General features: G+C 46.4%; 1 protein-coding gene across 1 annotated transcript; it reads left to right on the plus strand.

Moving 5' to 3' along the window:
* Nucleotides 1–4,438: 4,438 nt before the first annotated feature.
* Nucleotides 4,439–7,257, plus strand: LOC137257469 (uncharacterized). Its single transcript, XM_067794800.1, has 2 exons — nt 4,439–6,036; nt 6,177–7,257. The coding sequence occupies exons 1-2, from the start codon at nt 4,439–4,441 to the stop codon at nt 7,255–7,257; spliced, it is 2,679 nt and encodes an 892-aa protein (XP_067650901.1).
* Nucleotides 7,258–15,682: the final 8,425 nt, after the last annotated feature.

Raw genomic sequence — 15,682 nt, forward strand, 5'->3', positions numbered from 1 at the left:
GCTGTGGCGAGCTATACAATCGTTTAGTACAAGAACACGCTCATATTCAGCTGCTTCTTTATCGAACTTTCTCCTAATCGAGTTAAAACTTGTGACTTATATGTGACCTTCCGTCTGCATGTCACAGTCGGTGTCTACAATCAGGCAGTGTGTACAGTGACTGATTATTGAACTATAGTTCATTAATGATCATTAAAACATTCATTAAATTGAAATGTGCACCCCCAGCCCTTCTCAAGAGTGTAAACCGTCTTATAATCCATTGAAACTCGCGCGAAACTGATGTGTGCACCCCCGCCCACACCCCTTTCTGTAGAATGTGCACCAACGCCGCCCCCTACCGCCACCCCCCAAAACACACCACATACCCCCCCCCCCCCCCCCCCCCTCCCACCACCACGCACACACATACACACACACCACCACCACCACCATAAGGAAAACCTGTGTTACATTATCGATCTAGGTTACACAATAAAACTTGAGAAAGTGACTGCAAACTTATTCCCAAACGCGTGCCCACAGAGGAACCGTCATGCATGCTGGTCCAGATACGATCATTTACACACGGCTGTCATATAGCTAGAATATTGCGGAGTGCGGTGTAAAACTAAACTCACTCAGTATCTAGTTAGTTTTAATATACACTGCATATATGTAATAAGATGTATTCTGTCACGACGCCAGTCTCAACATACGAAAGACATCAAATCACGTGTTGCGTGTAATCAATTTCTGTTGGACATCGATTTTTTTAACTTCGTACGGATGGCCCGACGGGGTCAAAAGAACATAGGTTCGGTATATTTGCTCACCAAGGACACACTCCGAAGGCAGTAATGTGTGCATTAAATGACAAGTGCTCTCAATGATGTAATATACAAGTTTGCAGTAATGCTTCCAGTGGTGTGTAACATACAATGTTTGCAGTAATGCTTCCAGTGGTGTGTAATATACAATGTTTGCAGTAATGCTTCCAGTGGTGTGTAATATACAATGATTGCAGTAATGCTTCCAGTGGTGTGTAATATACAATGTTTTCAGTGATGTGATATACGATGTTTTCAGTAATGCAACCAGGGAGAGAGAGAACATGTGTGTCGCTCTCTCATACACTCCCTCCCTCACTGTGAGGCAAAGCAAGAGAGAATAAAAGAGAGAGACATACACAGAGACAGAAACAGGCATGGAAAGCCAAAGGGAGCCAGAGAGGCACAAAGAAAGAGAGCATGTGTGTGTCTCTCAAGACTTACATCTATATGATAATCAAAGGTATACAAATGGAAGATGTAATATGTATACCGACCTTTTCCATGTGGCTTGCGCATACAAAATGCTGTTGTACGTGTAGCTGCAAGTGTCGTCGATGAAGAAGGATGTATGTCACGCGTCAAGGTTTTATGAAAGAGGATATCGTCCCGAAGAGGACATTGATTATTTCTTGTTCCTTGTTAGTTTAACGACTTTATATTTTAAAGGGTTATTTCCCTACTGACGGCCTAAATAGACCATTTCCCGACTTTTTAAAATTCAGAAGCCGCTCCGTGTTTTCCCAAAAAGGTATGAGATAAGGGGAGACAACCGTGAGATTATGAGGGAAATGTATGGCTACGTCTAGTGTACAACATTTCTACATTATATCATTTTTTACATACTTATCAGGTAAGAAAGCCAACAATGCCCACGTGAGTAGCGCTTACTCAATTTCTCTCATAACACAGTCTACAAAAAGTAGAGACGCGAGGTCAACATACGGGCGGTAGGTCACCCAGGTCACGAGATGACCTGGACACGCCATTCCCTTACTAGAGACGAGCGAGTCAAGACGTGTTGCTTGGCCGCTCTACTGGATTCTAGTTAAGTGTGTGCTTTGTTTATTGCATTTTTCTATATTTCCCTCTCTCTCTCTCTCTCTCTCTCTCTCTCTCTCTCTCTCTCTCTACTATCATCATTCTAGTCGCTTTTAGGTGTTTTTCGTTATCTGCGACTAGCTGATTTTTTCTTTCTTGCCAGCAGTTTGTGGGTCGTCGGCCGTCGTCCCACTTGCACGTGCTTCACGGGTGTCCCGATTGTGTCTCGGTTCACGCTTGTGTGGCTCGTGCACTCGGACCCTTGTCGGGCTTCCGCGTTACTCGCTGGCGGATAGGCGGATTGGCGGATAGGCGAACCCTTCGCCCGAGCGGACCTTTCGTTAGGGGTTCCTTAACTATCGTTCACCTACGCCTTTGTGCGCAGTAGCGGAGGTCAGGCGGACCCTCCGCCTAGGCGGACCCTTCGCTAGGAGATTCTTCTGTCGTTCCCCTCAACCCCTGTGTGGTGTAGAGGAGCATTGGCGGACCTTTCGCCTTGACGGAGAGGCGGAGGACAGGCGAACCTTCCGCCTGGTCGGACCTTTCGCTTGTGACGTGCCTATCCTCCTCGGATAGGAGTTTACTCTGCCGTCACCCCTCGGCAGCGTACCCTGTCGTGCGTTCCACCATGGTATTCGCCTCCTTCTGCACTCAGTGCGGCACTAGGAAGTCGGCTAAGTGGGATCCTCACACATTGTGTAGGCTTTGCAAGAGTCCCTGCGCTGCGGATAACACTTGTGCAGAGTGTGAGGTCCTCTCTGAGCGGGACTTTCGTCAGTACCTGGCAGTACTTAGGAAGAGCGAGAGGGAGTCTCATCGGAAGAAGGCAGCGCCTTCCGCAGGTTCGCCAGTGTCTTCGGCGTCATCTAGACGATCGGTGCCTCGCTCTCCCATCCGCCCTCCTTCTCCCTCCGCATCAGAGGAGTTAGTTATTCACGAGGAGGCGGAGGAGTTCGACTCTCAGTCAGGAATGGAGTCGGACCCCATCAGGACTATGCCAGAGGGGAGGGATACTCGCTCCCGTTCCGTCTCTCCCTCTCGGCCCCTCCTGAGGGAGGACGTAGCCGTATCACCGGAGGGGAGGAAGGAGAAGAAGAGAAGGAAGGAGAAAAAAGCGAAGAAGGCTCGTAACAGGGAGCAGGTTCGCTCAGAGAGGCTTCTCCTTTCCGTTAAAGGGTTAGTGGAGTCCATCCTTGATCAACGCCTTGGTCCGCCCACATCGGCTCGTTCCGCGGAACCCTCCTCTCCGCTCCGCCTCCGGAGGCGGACGCCTGTTCACTCCCCGAGGCGCTCTCCTTCTCCCAGGTCCTCCCCCTCTAGGGAGTTCATTAACACAAGAGACCCTCCACTTATTCCTATCCTCCCGGAGGAGGTGGGGGATGACAGCGACCCTGTCCTCCCAGAGCCTAACCCTCCAGTCTCTGACTCTGCGTCTAGACTGGAGGCAATTGCGGAATACACCGGTGTGGTGTTGGCGGAGGTGGACGATCAACCTTCTGCCGCTTCTAGGGCGAGAGGCGAGTCTTTCTGCCCTGAAGACTGTGTTCTCTCCCCTCGGAAAGTCCTCCCTCCGCACCGCTTCCTTGAAGCAGCCGCTAAGGAACTGAAGGAGGCTGTTGCCACCGCCGGACCAGGTCGCCTTACCCCTCAGCTCCTCCTCTCAGACAAACAGAGGATCAGGCTTCCAGTGGCGAACTCGCCCATTCCTTTAGATCCTCCCTCCTTGGATCCCGATACCTCTCGTGTTGCTTCTGCTGGGGTACCCCACAAGGTGTCGGACAATCACCTTATCCATTTGGACAAGGAGGCCAGATCCATTGTGGGGCTGAGCAACTATGTTGCTCACGCCTGCCAAGCTATGGCCACTTTCGCCAAGGAGGCAGGGATGGAACAGGGTGAGGAACCTCTGTATAGGGCATTTGGAGTGGTAGCTGGCGGAGTGGCACAAGTCACCCTGTCGGCTGCTAGGATTTCAGCTGCCATTACCAACCTCAGACGGGAAGGCTTCCTGGGGCGCACTAATCTCCCTCCGGAGATTAGGGACTCCCTCCGTCACGCCTCAGTGTCGGCAGACACCTTGTTCGCGGGGGAAATCCCAGAAGCTCTCCGCACTCGCCATGAGATCCAGCAGCAGGACCTAACCAATCGGATCATGACGGGTGGCGGACCCTCAGCAGGCTCCACCCCCCGCAAGCGTCAGGGAGGTCCTCCAGCAGACCAATCCACTCCTAGGAAGCGGACAGGGAAGGTCGACTTTCGGTTCGGAGGTCGTGGCCGAGGACCCACGAACCAGTCCAACCAGCCCAGCCAGGCTAACCAGGGATTCCAAACCCCCAGCAAGGGCACTCCGCGGAAGCGGAACAAGGGCAAGTGGACGTCCAAGAAGAAGTGACTCTTGGTGCCCGCCAATCCTTCCGCCACCTATCATTCCTCCATTCGACGGACCCGTTGGCGGCCGCTTGAGCCTCTTTGTCCCAAACTGGCGTCAGCTAGGACTAGACCCATTCGTGTGTCAGATCCTGGAGCGTGGCTTCCGCATCCCGATCTCCTCTCCGCCCCCTCTAACCTGCTCTCCGGTGGAACGTCCGATGGACTCGGTCAGGTTCCAACTCACCTTAGAGCAGGTGGAGTCTCTAGTCTCCAAGGGGGCAGTTCAGGAAATCCCCCTCCAGGATCTGACTCCCGGGTTCTATTCCCCCGTTTTTGTCAGGCCCAAACGCAACTCGGGGAAATGGCGGCTGATTCACGACTTGAAGGAGTTCAACTCCTCCTACCTCGAACAGCCGCCATATTTTCGACTCTTGACTGTTCCATCAGCCATGCGGTTACTGGAGCCCTCGGACTACATGGTGTCCCTCGACCTCCAGGATGCGTACCTGCACATCCCCATTCACTTGGCGGATCGCAGGTACCTCCGTTTCGTCCTGGGGGGCAGGCACTTTCAGTGGAATGTCCTCCCGTTCGGGATTTCCTCTGCCCCATGGCTGTTCACTCGTGTGACCCAACCCATCGTCCAGTTCCTCCACGAACTCCAGGTCCAATTCCTTATGTACCTGGACGATGGGTTCGCTCACAACCCTTCGCCCTCCATTCTCGAGGCGCAACAGGACCTCGTCATCCACCTCCTTCGACGCCTAGGGTGGCTAGTGAACCTGGAGAAGTCGGACCTGGTACCAACCACCTCTCTCCAATACCTAGGTGCCATACTGGATACAGTAGCCTTCAAGGCTTTTGTACCCAAGGAGCGGATGACCAGGCTAGCGCCCCTGATGACTCGGGCACTATCAGAGCCCCTGTCCCTCAGGCAGTGGCAGCGGATATTGGGCCTCCTGACGTCAGCCCAGGACCTAACCATAAGGGGGAGGCTGATGCTCCGACCTCTTCAGGTGTTCCTCAACGAGCACGTCAGGGAGACCCACTGTCATCACCCAATAAGTCTCCCACCTCACCTCAGACACTTCCTCACCTGGTGGCAAGTGGACGACAACGTCCTCAAAGGAGTTCCCCTAAGGACACCTCTCCCGACCAGTCACCTTTTCGTGGACGCCTCCACCCAAGGATGGGGCGCTCACTTGGGGTCGGACCAGACGGCAGGTACCTGGTCGGCAACCCAGCAGGACCGGCACATCAATGTGCTGGAGTTGGACGCCGTACGACTTGCCATCCTCCATTGGTCCGTTCCCCTCAGGCACCAGACCTTACTGGTCCACACGGACAGCTCAGTCGCAGCCTGGACGATCAACCGTCAAGGCTCCACCAGAGCCACTCCTCTCCTAGACCTGACCCTCCGCCTGTTCGAACTGGTAGACAGGCTCTGCCTGAGCATCCGTGCAGTTCACATTCCAGGAGCCAAGAACGTCCTGGCAGATGTTCTCTCCCGGCCGGACGCGCCTCCTTCGACAGAGTGGCAACTGAACCCGCGGACGTTTCAGTCCCTCTGTCTCCAGTTCGGCAGGCCCATGTTGGATCTGTTTGCCACCAGGCTGAACTGCCAGCTCCCGATCTATGTATCCCCCGTGCCGGACCCAGCGGCCTGGGCCATCGATGCACTGTCGTTAGAGTGGGAAGGGATGGACGCTTATGCCTTCCCTCCCCCAGCGGTTCTAGCACAGGTAGTGGCCAAGCTTCAGACCACCAAGTCCATCAGACTGCTTCTGGTGGCTCCCATGTGGCCTGCCCGGCCCTGGTTCGTTCCCCTTCGCAGACTCTGTCTGCAGGATCCCGTTCAGATCCCTCACCGGAGGGACCTTCTCATAAGCAAGCCAAGCGGCCGTGTTCACGAAAACCCTCAGGTATTCGATCTGCACGTTTGGCTTGTATTCAAAGGGGGCTCAGGAACAGTGGATACTCCAAGCGAGTAGCCTCGGCCTTGGCTTCCTCACAGAGGAAAACCACGCAGAAGCTCTACGACTTCCAGTGGGGTTCCTTTTCCTCCTTCTGTGAAGACAACGGCGTGGAGGCCGGTTCTGCCACTCTTCCCCAGATAGCTGATTATCTGGTTCACTTGCGCAACGTTCGAGGGCTCAAGGCCTCCTCCATTAACACCAATCTGGCGGCCATCATGTCCGTTATAAGGAAGAGGTCGCCGGGACTGGACATTTCTGTACTGAGGGAGCTCATCAAGTCTTTCCGACAGGCGGAGGGTCGGCGCAAGCCGAGGGCTCCTGAGTGGGATCTGGCAGTGGTCCTTGACCACCTCAAGTCAGATTTTTATGAGCCTCTGGAAGAGGCTCCCCTCCTCCGCGTCACGGTGAAGACCACCTTTCTAGTGGCCATGGCCTCGGCGGCCCGAATATCGGAGCTTCACGCTCTTCAGGCGGATCTCCTGAGATTTGAGGCCACGGATGGAGGATCGGCGTCCTTGGGCCTCGCCCCCGACTTCGTTTGCAAGAACCAACAGGCAGACGAACTGGGACGTACCTTCCACATCCCTTCCTTAGGGCCGTTGGTAGACCCGACGGAGGAGGGAGCACTCTCTCTCTGCCCTGTCAGGGCTCTCCGAGTGTATACCGACCGTACCCGCTCCCTTAGGCAGGGGCGGCGGAGGCTCTTCCTCCCTCACTCCCAGAGGAGCAAAAGGGAGATTGATCGGAGAGCTCTTGGGGTATACCTTCGGTCGGCCATCATAGAGGCCTACAAAGGCCAGGACAGACCTCTTCCGACTCGAACCAACCCACACGAGATCAGGGCCGTCTCGGCCACCATGGCTTATCACCGCAACATTGCGGTGGCGGACATCATGGCGGGCTGCTTCTGGAAGTCTGGCTTGGTGTTCGCCAACCACTATTTACGAACCCTCTCCAACGAGGATCTGGCGGGCATTTCAAGGCTAGGACCCCAGGTCTTTGCCCAGCAAAGAACGGGGGATCCTTACCCTTTAATTCGGCGCGGGGCTGCTCCTCTTTAGGTGGCCTACACTCCCCCGCCTCTCGTATGGTGCCAAGCTGGGGACCTCAGCTACACACCCTTTTTGCCTCAAATAAACTTTTCTGTTGCTTCTCTCCACTCTTTCAGTGTTGAGCTGTCTTTTCTCGTGTTGGGTTTCCCTTCCGGGGTTGTCGGCCGATCCCTCCTCCTTATCGGAGATGTCCGGACAGCGGTTGGTGTCCTACCCGCCCTATAGTGCGGAGGCGGATGCCGGTGGATCGCTCTCCTCAGGGTTTCTTGGTTCCTCTTTACGTAGAGACGCACGGGCGAGGTCTCGCGTCCACGCTCTCAGCCCTCCGCCTCTGTGCCATTCTGGGCATTGTTGGCTTTCTTACCTGATAAGTATGTAAAAAATATAACATTTTTGATTAAATGTCATTTTTTATACTTACCTGGTAGAAAGCCAACAGTCGGGAGTTCCCGCCCAGCCTCCCCTCCTGAGGGTTTTGTTGTCTGCCTCGCTGGGTAAGGGAATGACGTGTCCAGGTCATCTCGTGACCTGGGTGACCTACCGCCCGTATGTTGACCTCGCGTCTCTACTTTTTGTAGACTGTGTTATGAGAGAAATTGAGTAAGCGCCACTCACGTGGGCATTGTTGGCTTTCTACCAGGTAAGTATAAAAAATGACATTTAATCAAAAATGTTATATTATATAAAAATAAAAATATATATTATAATGTTGTGACGTCACACCTAATAATGAATCACTCATTTTGAAATTTATGTGTACAGATGAAACATCTTGTGTATGCTGAACCGCAAAGGAAACGCAACAGTGGCTTTTTGACAAGTGTTTAAGTAGAAAAACATAAACATAACCATACTTTTAAGAGATTTCATGTTTTCTAACCTCGTGTTTCTTTTACTGTTCAGTATTTTCCCGTGCCTCCATATGCTATCATTAACCATAGAGGCTAAAACATCCTAATCTCAAATTAAACTTACCATCTGGTTTGACTGTCATTGAAGGAATACTTATCCGCCGGATTAAAATACGTAAAAGTATTCTCCCATTCTTAAACTCTGCGAACGGACGCTCTCATCACTACAGTACCTAGGCGGTTGCCGCAGATGTAAAAGATAATTTACGGCATTAGGGATTAAAACCCAGCTGGGCCCATGCACGTGCACAATTCGATCTTAGCGCTGCGGCCATTTTGAGGTTATGGTAAAACATGGAAGTTATCTTATCGCTTACAGATGCGGCGGGAGTGGTTAAAGCGTCCGCTCGTCACATCGAAGGTCCGGGTTCGATTTCCCACATGGGTGCAATGAGATGCCCATTTCAGATGTCCTTCGCTGTGATAACATGGATAACAGAAAAGTATAATACTTTATGGATAACAACTTCAAACCGAAAATCAGACCGAAAATCAGCTATCTCTGAACACATATTCAACTGCCCTGGTCACAACATTAAACGGGACAATGTGGAAATACTATCAAAAAACCTCCACGACTTCACCAAAAGAAAACTGACAGAAGCAGTCCAAATCCGCCGATACAAGTCTTCAGTCAACAGAGGCCAAGAATACGTCATTCCCCCGCCTACAATGAACTCATAAAAAAAACAGAACAGGGCACTCCAGCCATAATTGCCAATTAATCCCTATCTGCTATGTATAGCATGGCTTCACACCACGTGCTATGTATACCCGGGCTTTCTCCTAGAAGGCGTCATAGAAATAAAGTTATTATCCATAAAGGATTATACTTTTCTTTTTGGATTATAACTTCTTTTATTCACGAGAGCAACGTTTCGCTGCCAGTCTGTATCGAACGAAACATTGCTCTCACGAATTAAAGAAGTTTTTTTCTATAGTGTACTTCCCAACCTGTTAAATGGCACTCAAAGAAGTGAATGAATATGGTTTTATGCCGCTTTCAGCACTAAAACTATTCCAGCAATATCACGACGGGGTCACCAGAAAGGGCTTCAAATATAGAGCATGAGACTTTCTTAGTAAAATAAAGACATTCTTTCAGTCCTATAATGGGTATTTTGTCTGCACGGGTTATTGCTGCTGTGAAGCCCACATTCAACATCTCCGTCGTCACATGTCATCGATGGCGTAGATCGACGCTCATTATGTTGATCACAGGATTGACTGGTCCAGACACGGCTACTTACTGACAGCCAGCACATAGCTGGAATACTGCTGCATGAAGCATACAACTAAACTGACTCACTCACGTCATCGCATCCCCATTGAGTAGATGGATGCTCATGATGTTTCTCATTGGATTGTCTGGTCTGTACACGATAATTTACAGACATATTGTTAAAATGTTGGTGAGTGTGGCGTTAACCATAACAATAAAAGAAAAAAAACAAACAAATGCAAACACCCAAGCCATGATTCTATTATAAATCACTCATATCTCGTCTTTAAATTGTGTGGCTTTAACAATTTGAAAAAAAGTTGGCTGTTTACGTAAGGTTTGCCCCATGTCGTAAACAATTCCATCCCTTATTATCTGACCAGATCCGTTTTATCTTAACCAGTAATACGACAGTGGACCTCGGGCATCCATAGATCGACATCTTTAATAAGACAGTACTCATCATGGTTTGTTCTTGTCTTAAGTGCGCATGACTATAATCATCGGACAATTAGTTTAGTAGTCCGATCAGTTTTCACAGGGTGTGGTCATTAGCTGCAACATTTGATGGGCACACGTTTCATGTGTTTGTCATCTGTTGGTCACTCGAAGACAATTCCGTTCTTATCGTATTCTCGGGTTCGGTCAGACTCAGCTGTCTCCCTCGTCAATCCATTAGGATCTTCCTGACCTACAACTTCATTACAACCTCTCCCAAACAACCATTACTACTACTTAAGAGATATCGTGCAATCAATAAATTGCAACCTTATTCATGTACGCGCCGAGTTGATCGGTTGGCCTAATGGTTCAAACGCTCGCTCGTCACGCCGAAGACCTGTAGGCAACTAACGGGATCGGGCGGTCAATCTGGCTGCCATGGTAGACACATGTCATTGTGTCCCATTTGCGTAATCGATGTTCATGTTGTTGATCACTGAATTGTCTGGTCCAGTCTCGATTATTTACAGACCGCAGCCGTAACAACAAACAGAAGGGTAGAGAAAGAATTCAGCAACAGAGCAGGAGATATTCAGGGGCGAGAACACAGAAACTAAACGTTCGAGGAGCTACGACGTTCGTAGCCCAATGATTAACTATTGTATTAAGACAGGTCGTAACGTTACGAAATCTTTGTGAATAGGGGGCGGTAGGGTGGCTTGTGGTTAAAGCGTTTGCTCGTCACGCCGAAGACCCGGGTTCGATTCCCCACATGGGTACAGTGTGTTAAGCCCATTCTGGTGTCCCCGCCCTGATATTGTTGGGATGTTGCAAAAAGTGGCGTAAAACCAAACTCACTCACTCATGTACGGATTTAATGTACCTCACCCGAAGGTCGTCATTCTATCTTACCCATACGTACATTAGAATCTTTCTCACTAACACTGATATTACAAGCCAACTCACACACGTCACACCTTTTTCTTTTGCCACGCTGGGAAAGTATATAATACCAAACACGTTATCTCTGAGACATCTGCAAATATCATTAGTATTACTTGGCCTAACACCAAAGGCCAAGCGTATTGTTCCGTGTGTTTCTCGTCTCCTGCGCCAACCAACAAGCGTGAGTGAGTGACTTTAGTTTTATGTCGTTTTTAGCAACATTCCAGCAACATCGTGGCGGCTGACACCAGAACAGGGCTTCATAAAAATTGTACCCATGTAGGGAATTGAACCCGGGGCTACAGCATGAACCTTTAGGTCACCCGAACATCCTGTCTTTATATACGAGTGAAACTGTAAGAGTGTAATGGTTCTGACATCAGAGCATCAGTTTCAGACGGAGTACACTGAAATGGGACACGCTTGTTTTATTTCACTTCAGAATAGAAATACAGCGTCGCGAAGAAGATGTGAACTACAGACAATATACGAAGAATTTAAGATCGCACCCATACTTTTATAATGTTCTCCGTCGGATTACAGCTCCCGTACGTGAATTTTATAATATACCGAGGATTTCATCCATTCGTCACCACTTGCCCCCTTCCGTAACCTCCAAGAAGGCTTATCCCGGAAAAATCACGAATTGGTCACAAGTGGGATTTCATCCATACTCTTTCAATAGTATAATACATGTAACGAATAACTGCCTCTCGTTGGAAACATTTTGAATGTGCAGGCATTTTATGGCATAAGTAAATGTGTAGAATGATACAAAGTCAAGTAGCTGGTGTTTTCGATATGTTTTATTTAATCAAGCGTGTAGCAGGTCTATCTCTGATAAATCATCTGCTTTCCATTTTGATTACAACGGACATAGATGTCAGATAGGGACATTTTACGCATGTTTCCTGAGGTACTTTGAACGTTTGCCTGAAACAAAATTGAAGGTCAGTGTCCTTGCAAATGTTTTCGCTCTGTTTGCCAGATGGGTTTGATGAAGTGTGGGTCCCCAATCTTCATTGACACACGTTTCATATGTTTGTACTATTTAGGCCAGGTGAAGAAAGTTCTTTGCTCGAAAATTCTAAAGTTCGGTGTTTCTCAACAGTCTCGTCAACCGTGACGTCCTTCTTTTCATCAACCCTCTGCGACAAGTACCTTGCATTTTCCCCCGCAAGACAAATCCATACTCAGTTTTTAAACCATAGATTACGCATATTTTGAAGTAAAATACTGGTATTTAACTGTATGTTTTCAGAAAATCCAGATAATGACACTGCATCTCTCCTGTGGGCATAGAAAGTTGACACCAACATTGCTCTCGATTGTTTCACCCAATCCACTTCACACTTTGGCAACCAACATTAGCATGGCTTTCCACCAAATCGACTTCAGATTTTACAGTCATGTATAAATTAGATGGATAGTGTATTCTTTTGATGGGTATCCAGCATGTCAACTTAATGGAGTAACCCAACAAATGTTTTGTTATGAAAATTTATTTTTGAAGACATATAAATTGAAGTTCAAATTTAATAACCACATGGAAATACGCACCAATCTGCATTCTTTACAGATTCAGTTTACTCCAGGCAAATAATCTACTTCATGATCATTCATTGACTACAAATCTGAGACTAATTCATCAGGACTTGTTCAAAACCTTTGGAACCGGGATTATGTAAAGACACAGTTGGTATAAATGAATCACGTATTCTTGGCTTTGGTATCTCTAAATTCCAATCTTACACTCTAATACAGTAACACCTGTAAGAGAGATCTGACATCTCCAAGAGCTGTAGTATCTGGTGGACATTTTCTTATCATCTTCTCAAATTCAAAGCTTCTAAATTCTCATTATGAGAGAGCAAATCATTTCAACTAGCATTCCTGATTCATGTAAAAATGAATTGAAACAGACAGTTCTGAAAGTCAACATAAAAGCAAAGTCATTTAATATGTCAGTGAAAATAAAGTTACATCATCATAAAAGATTACATCTGCTCAGCTAAAGAGCTCTCAATTCCTTTGCTAATTTGGGTGGTTAGTAAGCTCGGGGTTTTTGCGACCGATGGAGGACTTGTCAGATATTCAACCTGAAATGTTTTGCATCAGAGGAAAATGTCTGACTTTAATGACATTGTAGGTAGGTAGGCATTACCAACATACTGGGATATCAAAATACACTTTTGAAACATAACATTTCGCAATATTATTTCCAAGAAAAAGCATATTGTGTGAAAAATAAAATCAACTTTTGTGATAATCTCTATGGTTTCAGTCAAAATCTACTTTCATTTACCTATGATATTTCTGTTGAGAATTTATTGACTAAACATTACAATTTACACTATGAATTGTAGTAAAAGGAAATCCATATGCATCCCGTTCTTGAGACTGATGTAATCAGTACCACATTTCTTTGTATGCAGAAAACAGTACCTACATATTCAACTTTTGCCACCCACTATTAAACACTTCAGCTCCCAACATATCACAAAACATTACCTGTATATTGCATTACGATTAATTTGCCAATACACAACCCGAACTGTTGGGTTGTCAATGTCAACATACAATCAACTATTGCTTCACTGAATAGTTTGTACACTAGCTGTTACAAAAATATTCATGTATACACACACAAAAAAATATACACACAATATTATCTTACCTCACACATAAATGTCGTTTTCTGATTGGCTCTGCGCTTTTCTATTATTTTCAGTGTACCTCGCTTACATTTCGATGTACCCTGCCGCCAATGGCAACTTATTCGGTGCTTCATGGTAGTAAATCCTTATCTCAAAATACACTGAATCACGCATGATGCACAGAAATTACCAATGTTTTGAGAATACAAATTGATGAAAGGGAGATAACTCTAAATCTGTTTTTCTTATGTTGTCTGCAAAGTCTAGCGATGACTATGAAAAGATCTGCCTCGCATTACAATACATAAATTTTGACAAAATGTTCAAACGTAGTCACTGTGAATGTTAAGAAGAGGAATACACTGGGGCAGCTTTACTAAGACCAATACCTGCAGGAAAAAGACCAAGATGCAAGATTTGAATCGTTTCATTCTCACAGGTTGACTGAAGTGTACGGTCTGATACCTATGCTTCAAACAGTTCAAAATTAACATTGAGGTGTTCGGTGAGATAAATACAGTGTTCACTGGTCTCTTGGAGCCCATGGGTTGATGAAGGGACATCAACCCATGCCCCACTCATGACTAGTGAACAACTAATCATATATGATTACACAATGCCATTTAGAAAGTGGTCAAATGCAACACGTCATATTTGGGATTTCACTTTCTTAGTAACGTACAAATTCTAGTACTTTTTTGGTTGAGTCCCATCCCGGATTCAAACCCGCACCCTCAGAGTCTGGCACCTAATCGGCAGCACACAAAGTCAGACGCCTAGCCCGCTCAGCCTGTTTCTGAGAGTGTGGGTTCGAATCCAAGATGGGACTCGGCCAAAAAAGTACTAGAATTTGTACTTTACTAAGAAAGTGAAATCATTAATATGACATATGTAACTAATAATATAACATAGTATTAAGTATATCACTGTCACATCTATGAATACATGACACAAAAAATCCTGGGAAATACAAGGCACTTGATAATTACTGGTTCACTGACTAGCAGCGGAACAGTCCCTCAAATATCCATGCCAAATTGAAGTTTAATATCTGTGCTGACATCTAAAAGAGCACATCAACAGAAGGATAAATGTAATGTAAGTTTCCATTTGTGTTTCTTGGAGCTAATGCCCAATATATCATCCTGATAATCTTTACGATAACCTTTTCTGGGCAATTTTGCTGTTAGCTTATGCTTTAGACCAATTAACACTGCTTTTTGAAACATTCCAGTAACATCATTGAGGGGCACAACAGAAATGATCTTCACACCCTGGAACATTGTGAGAGAACACAATCAGAGAACATAAGCAAGAGCAAAAAAAATCCATGATGTACCAGTCCGAACTTTGCAAGAGCACAGCAAATACATGAGGTCATGATCCAGATTAACAGGGTATCACACTACATGGAAAAGAGCCACGCATCAGCACGTTCAGATACTGAATCCCAGCTACGACAAAAAAGGAAAACTGTAATATTCTCAATTCACAAGTTGAAAGCAGTGTGCAAAATAACCACTGACCCACTAGCCCATGGCTAGCAAAAATCCAAGCAGGCAGGTAAATGTCTGTAGACACTGGCCTGAATGTCAAGTGAATTTTCACGGGGTCATTTTGTAAATATATCGTTCTCTCCGTTTTGATACACTTTTAAGTCACGCAAGATTATGGCCTAATAAAATTTCTATCAACTTATTAATTATGCCATCCTGACAATATCTTATTTTAATCTATTTTTATGATCATTCACTTTGTTTCTACATTTGTATTTTTGGCTAGTGAATTATTTTGCAGATTTTTTTCGCCCACAACTAGCTCAACTGGCTAGCAAAATTTGGAAACTATTTTACACACTGGATGAAAGACTTGATGAAGAGGACATAATTGTGAATAACACAGACCTTTCCTGCTAAGGAAAATAAATAACTGAGAAGAGGAAGTTTTTCTTTACACACTAAAGTTATTAAATCGAAAAAGGGGAAGCATGAAAAGCAAAATACCATTACTTTGGTGATATGCAAATTTCACTCATGGTCTATTAATCATTCTTTTGCAAATATCACACATAGTCTATTAAACATTCTTTTGCATATTTCACACAGCCCATTAAACATTCTTTTGCAAATTTCACTCATAGTCTATTAAGCATTCTTTCGTTAAATTAATCATTCAAATGTAAATCACATCTCACACTTTCATCATATGAACCTTTTATCTGTACAATGCATTCAATTCTTTTGTTGGACTTAAATGTA

The sequence above is a fragment of the Haliotis asinina genome, chromosome 12, assembly GCF_037392515.1.
Source record: "Haliotis asinina isolate JCU_RB_2024 chromosome 12, JCU_Hal_asi_v2, whole genome shotgun sequence".
NCBI classification, from domain to species: Eukaryota; Metazoa; Mollusca; class Gastropoda; order Lepetellida; family Haliotidae; genus Haliotis; species Haliotis asinina.

Bases quoted from the DNA above. Each gene is read 5' to 3' on its own strand.
- LOC137257469 (XM_067794800.1), top strand. From the start codon at position 4,439: ATGGACTCGGTCAGGTTCCAACTCACCTTAGAGCAGGTGGAGTCTCTA. The intron at 6,037-6,176 runs GTTCGTTCCCCT...TTGTATTCAAAG, and splicing joins ATGTGGCCTGCCCGGCCCTG to GGGGCTCAGGAACAGTGGAT.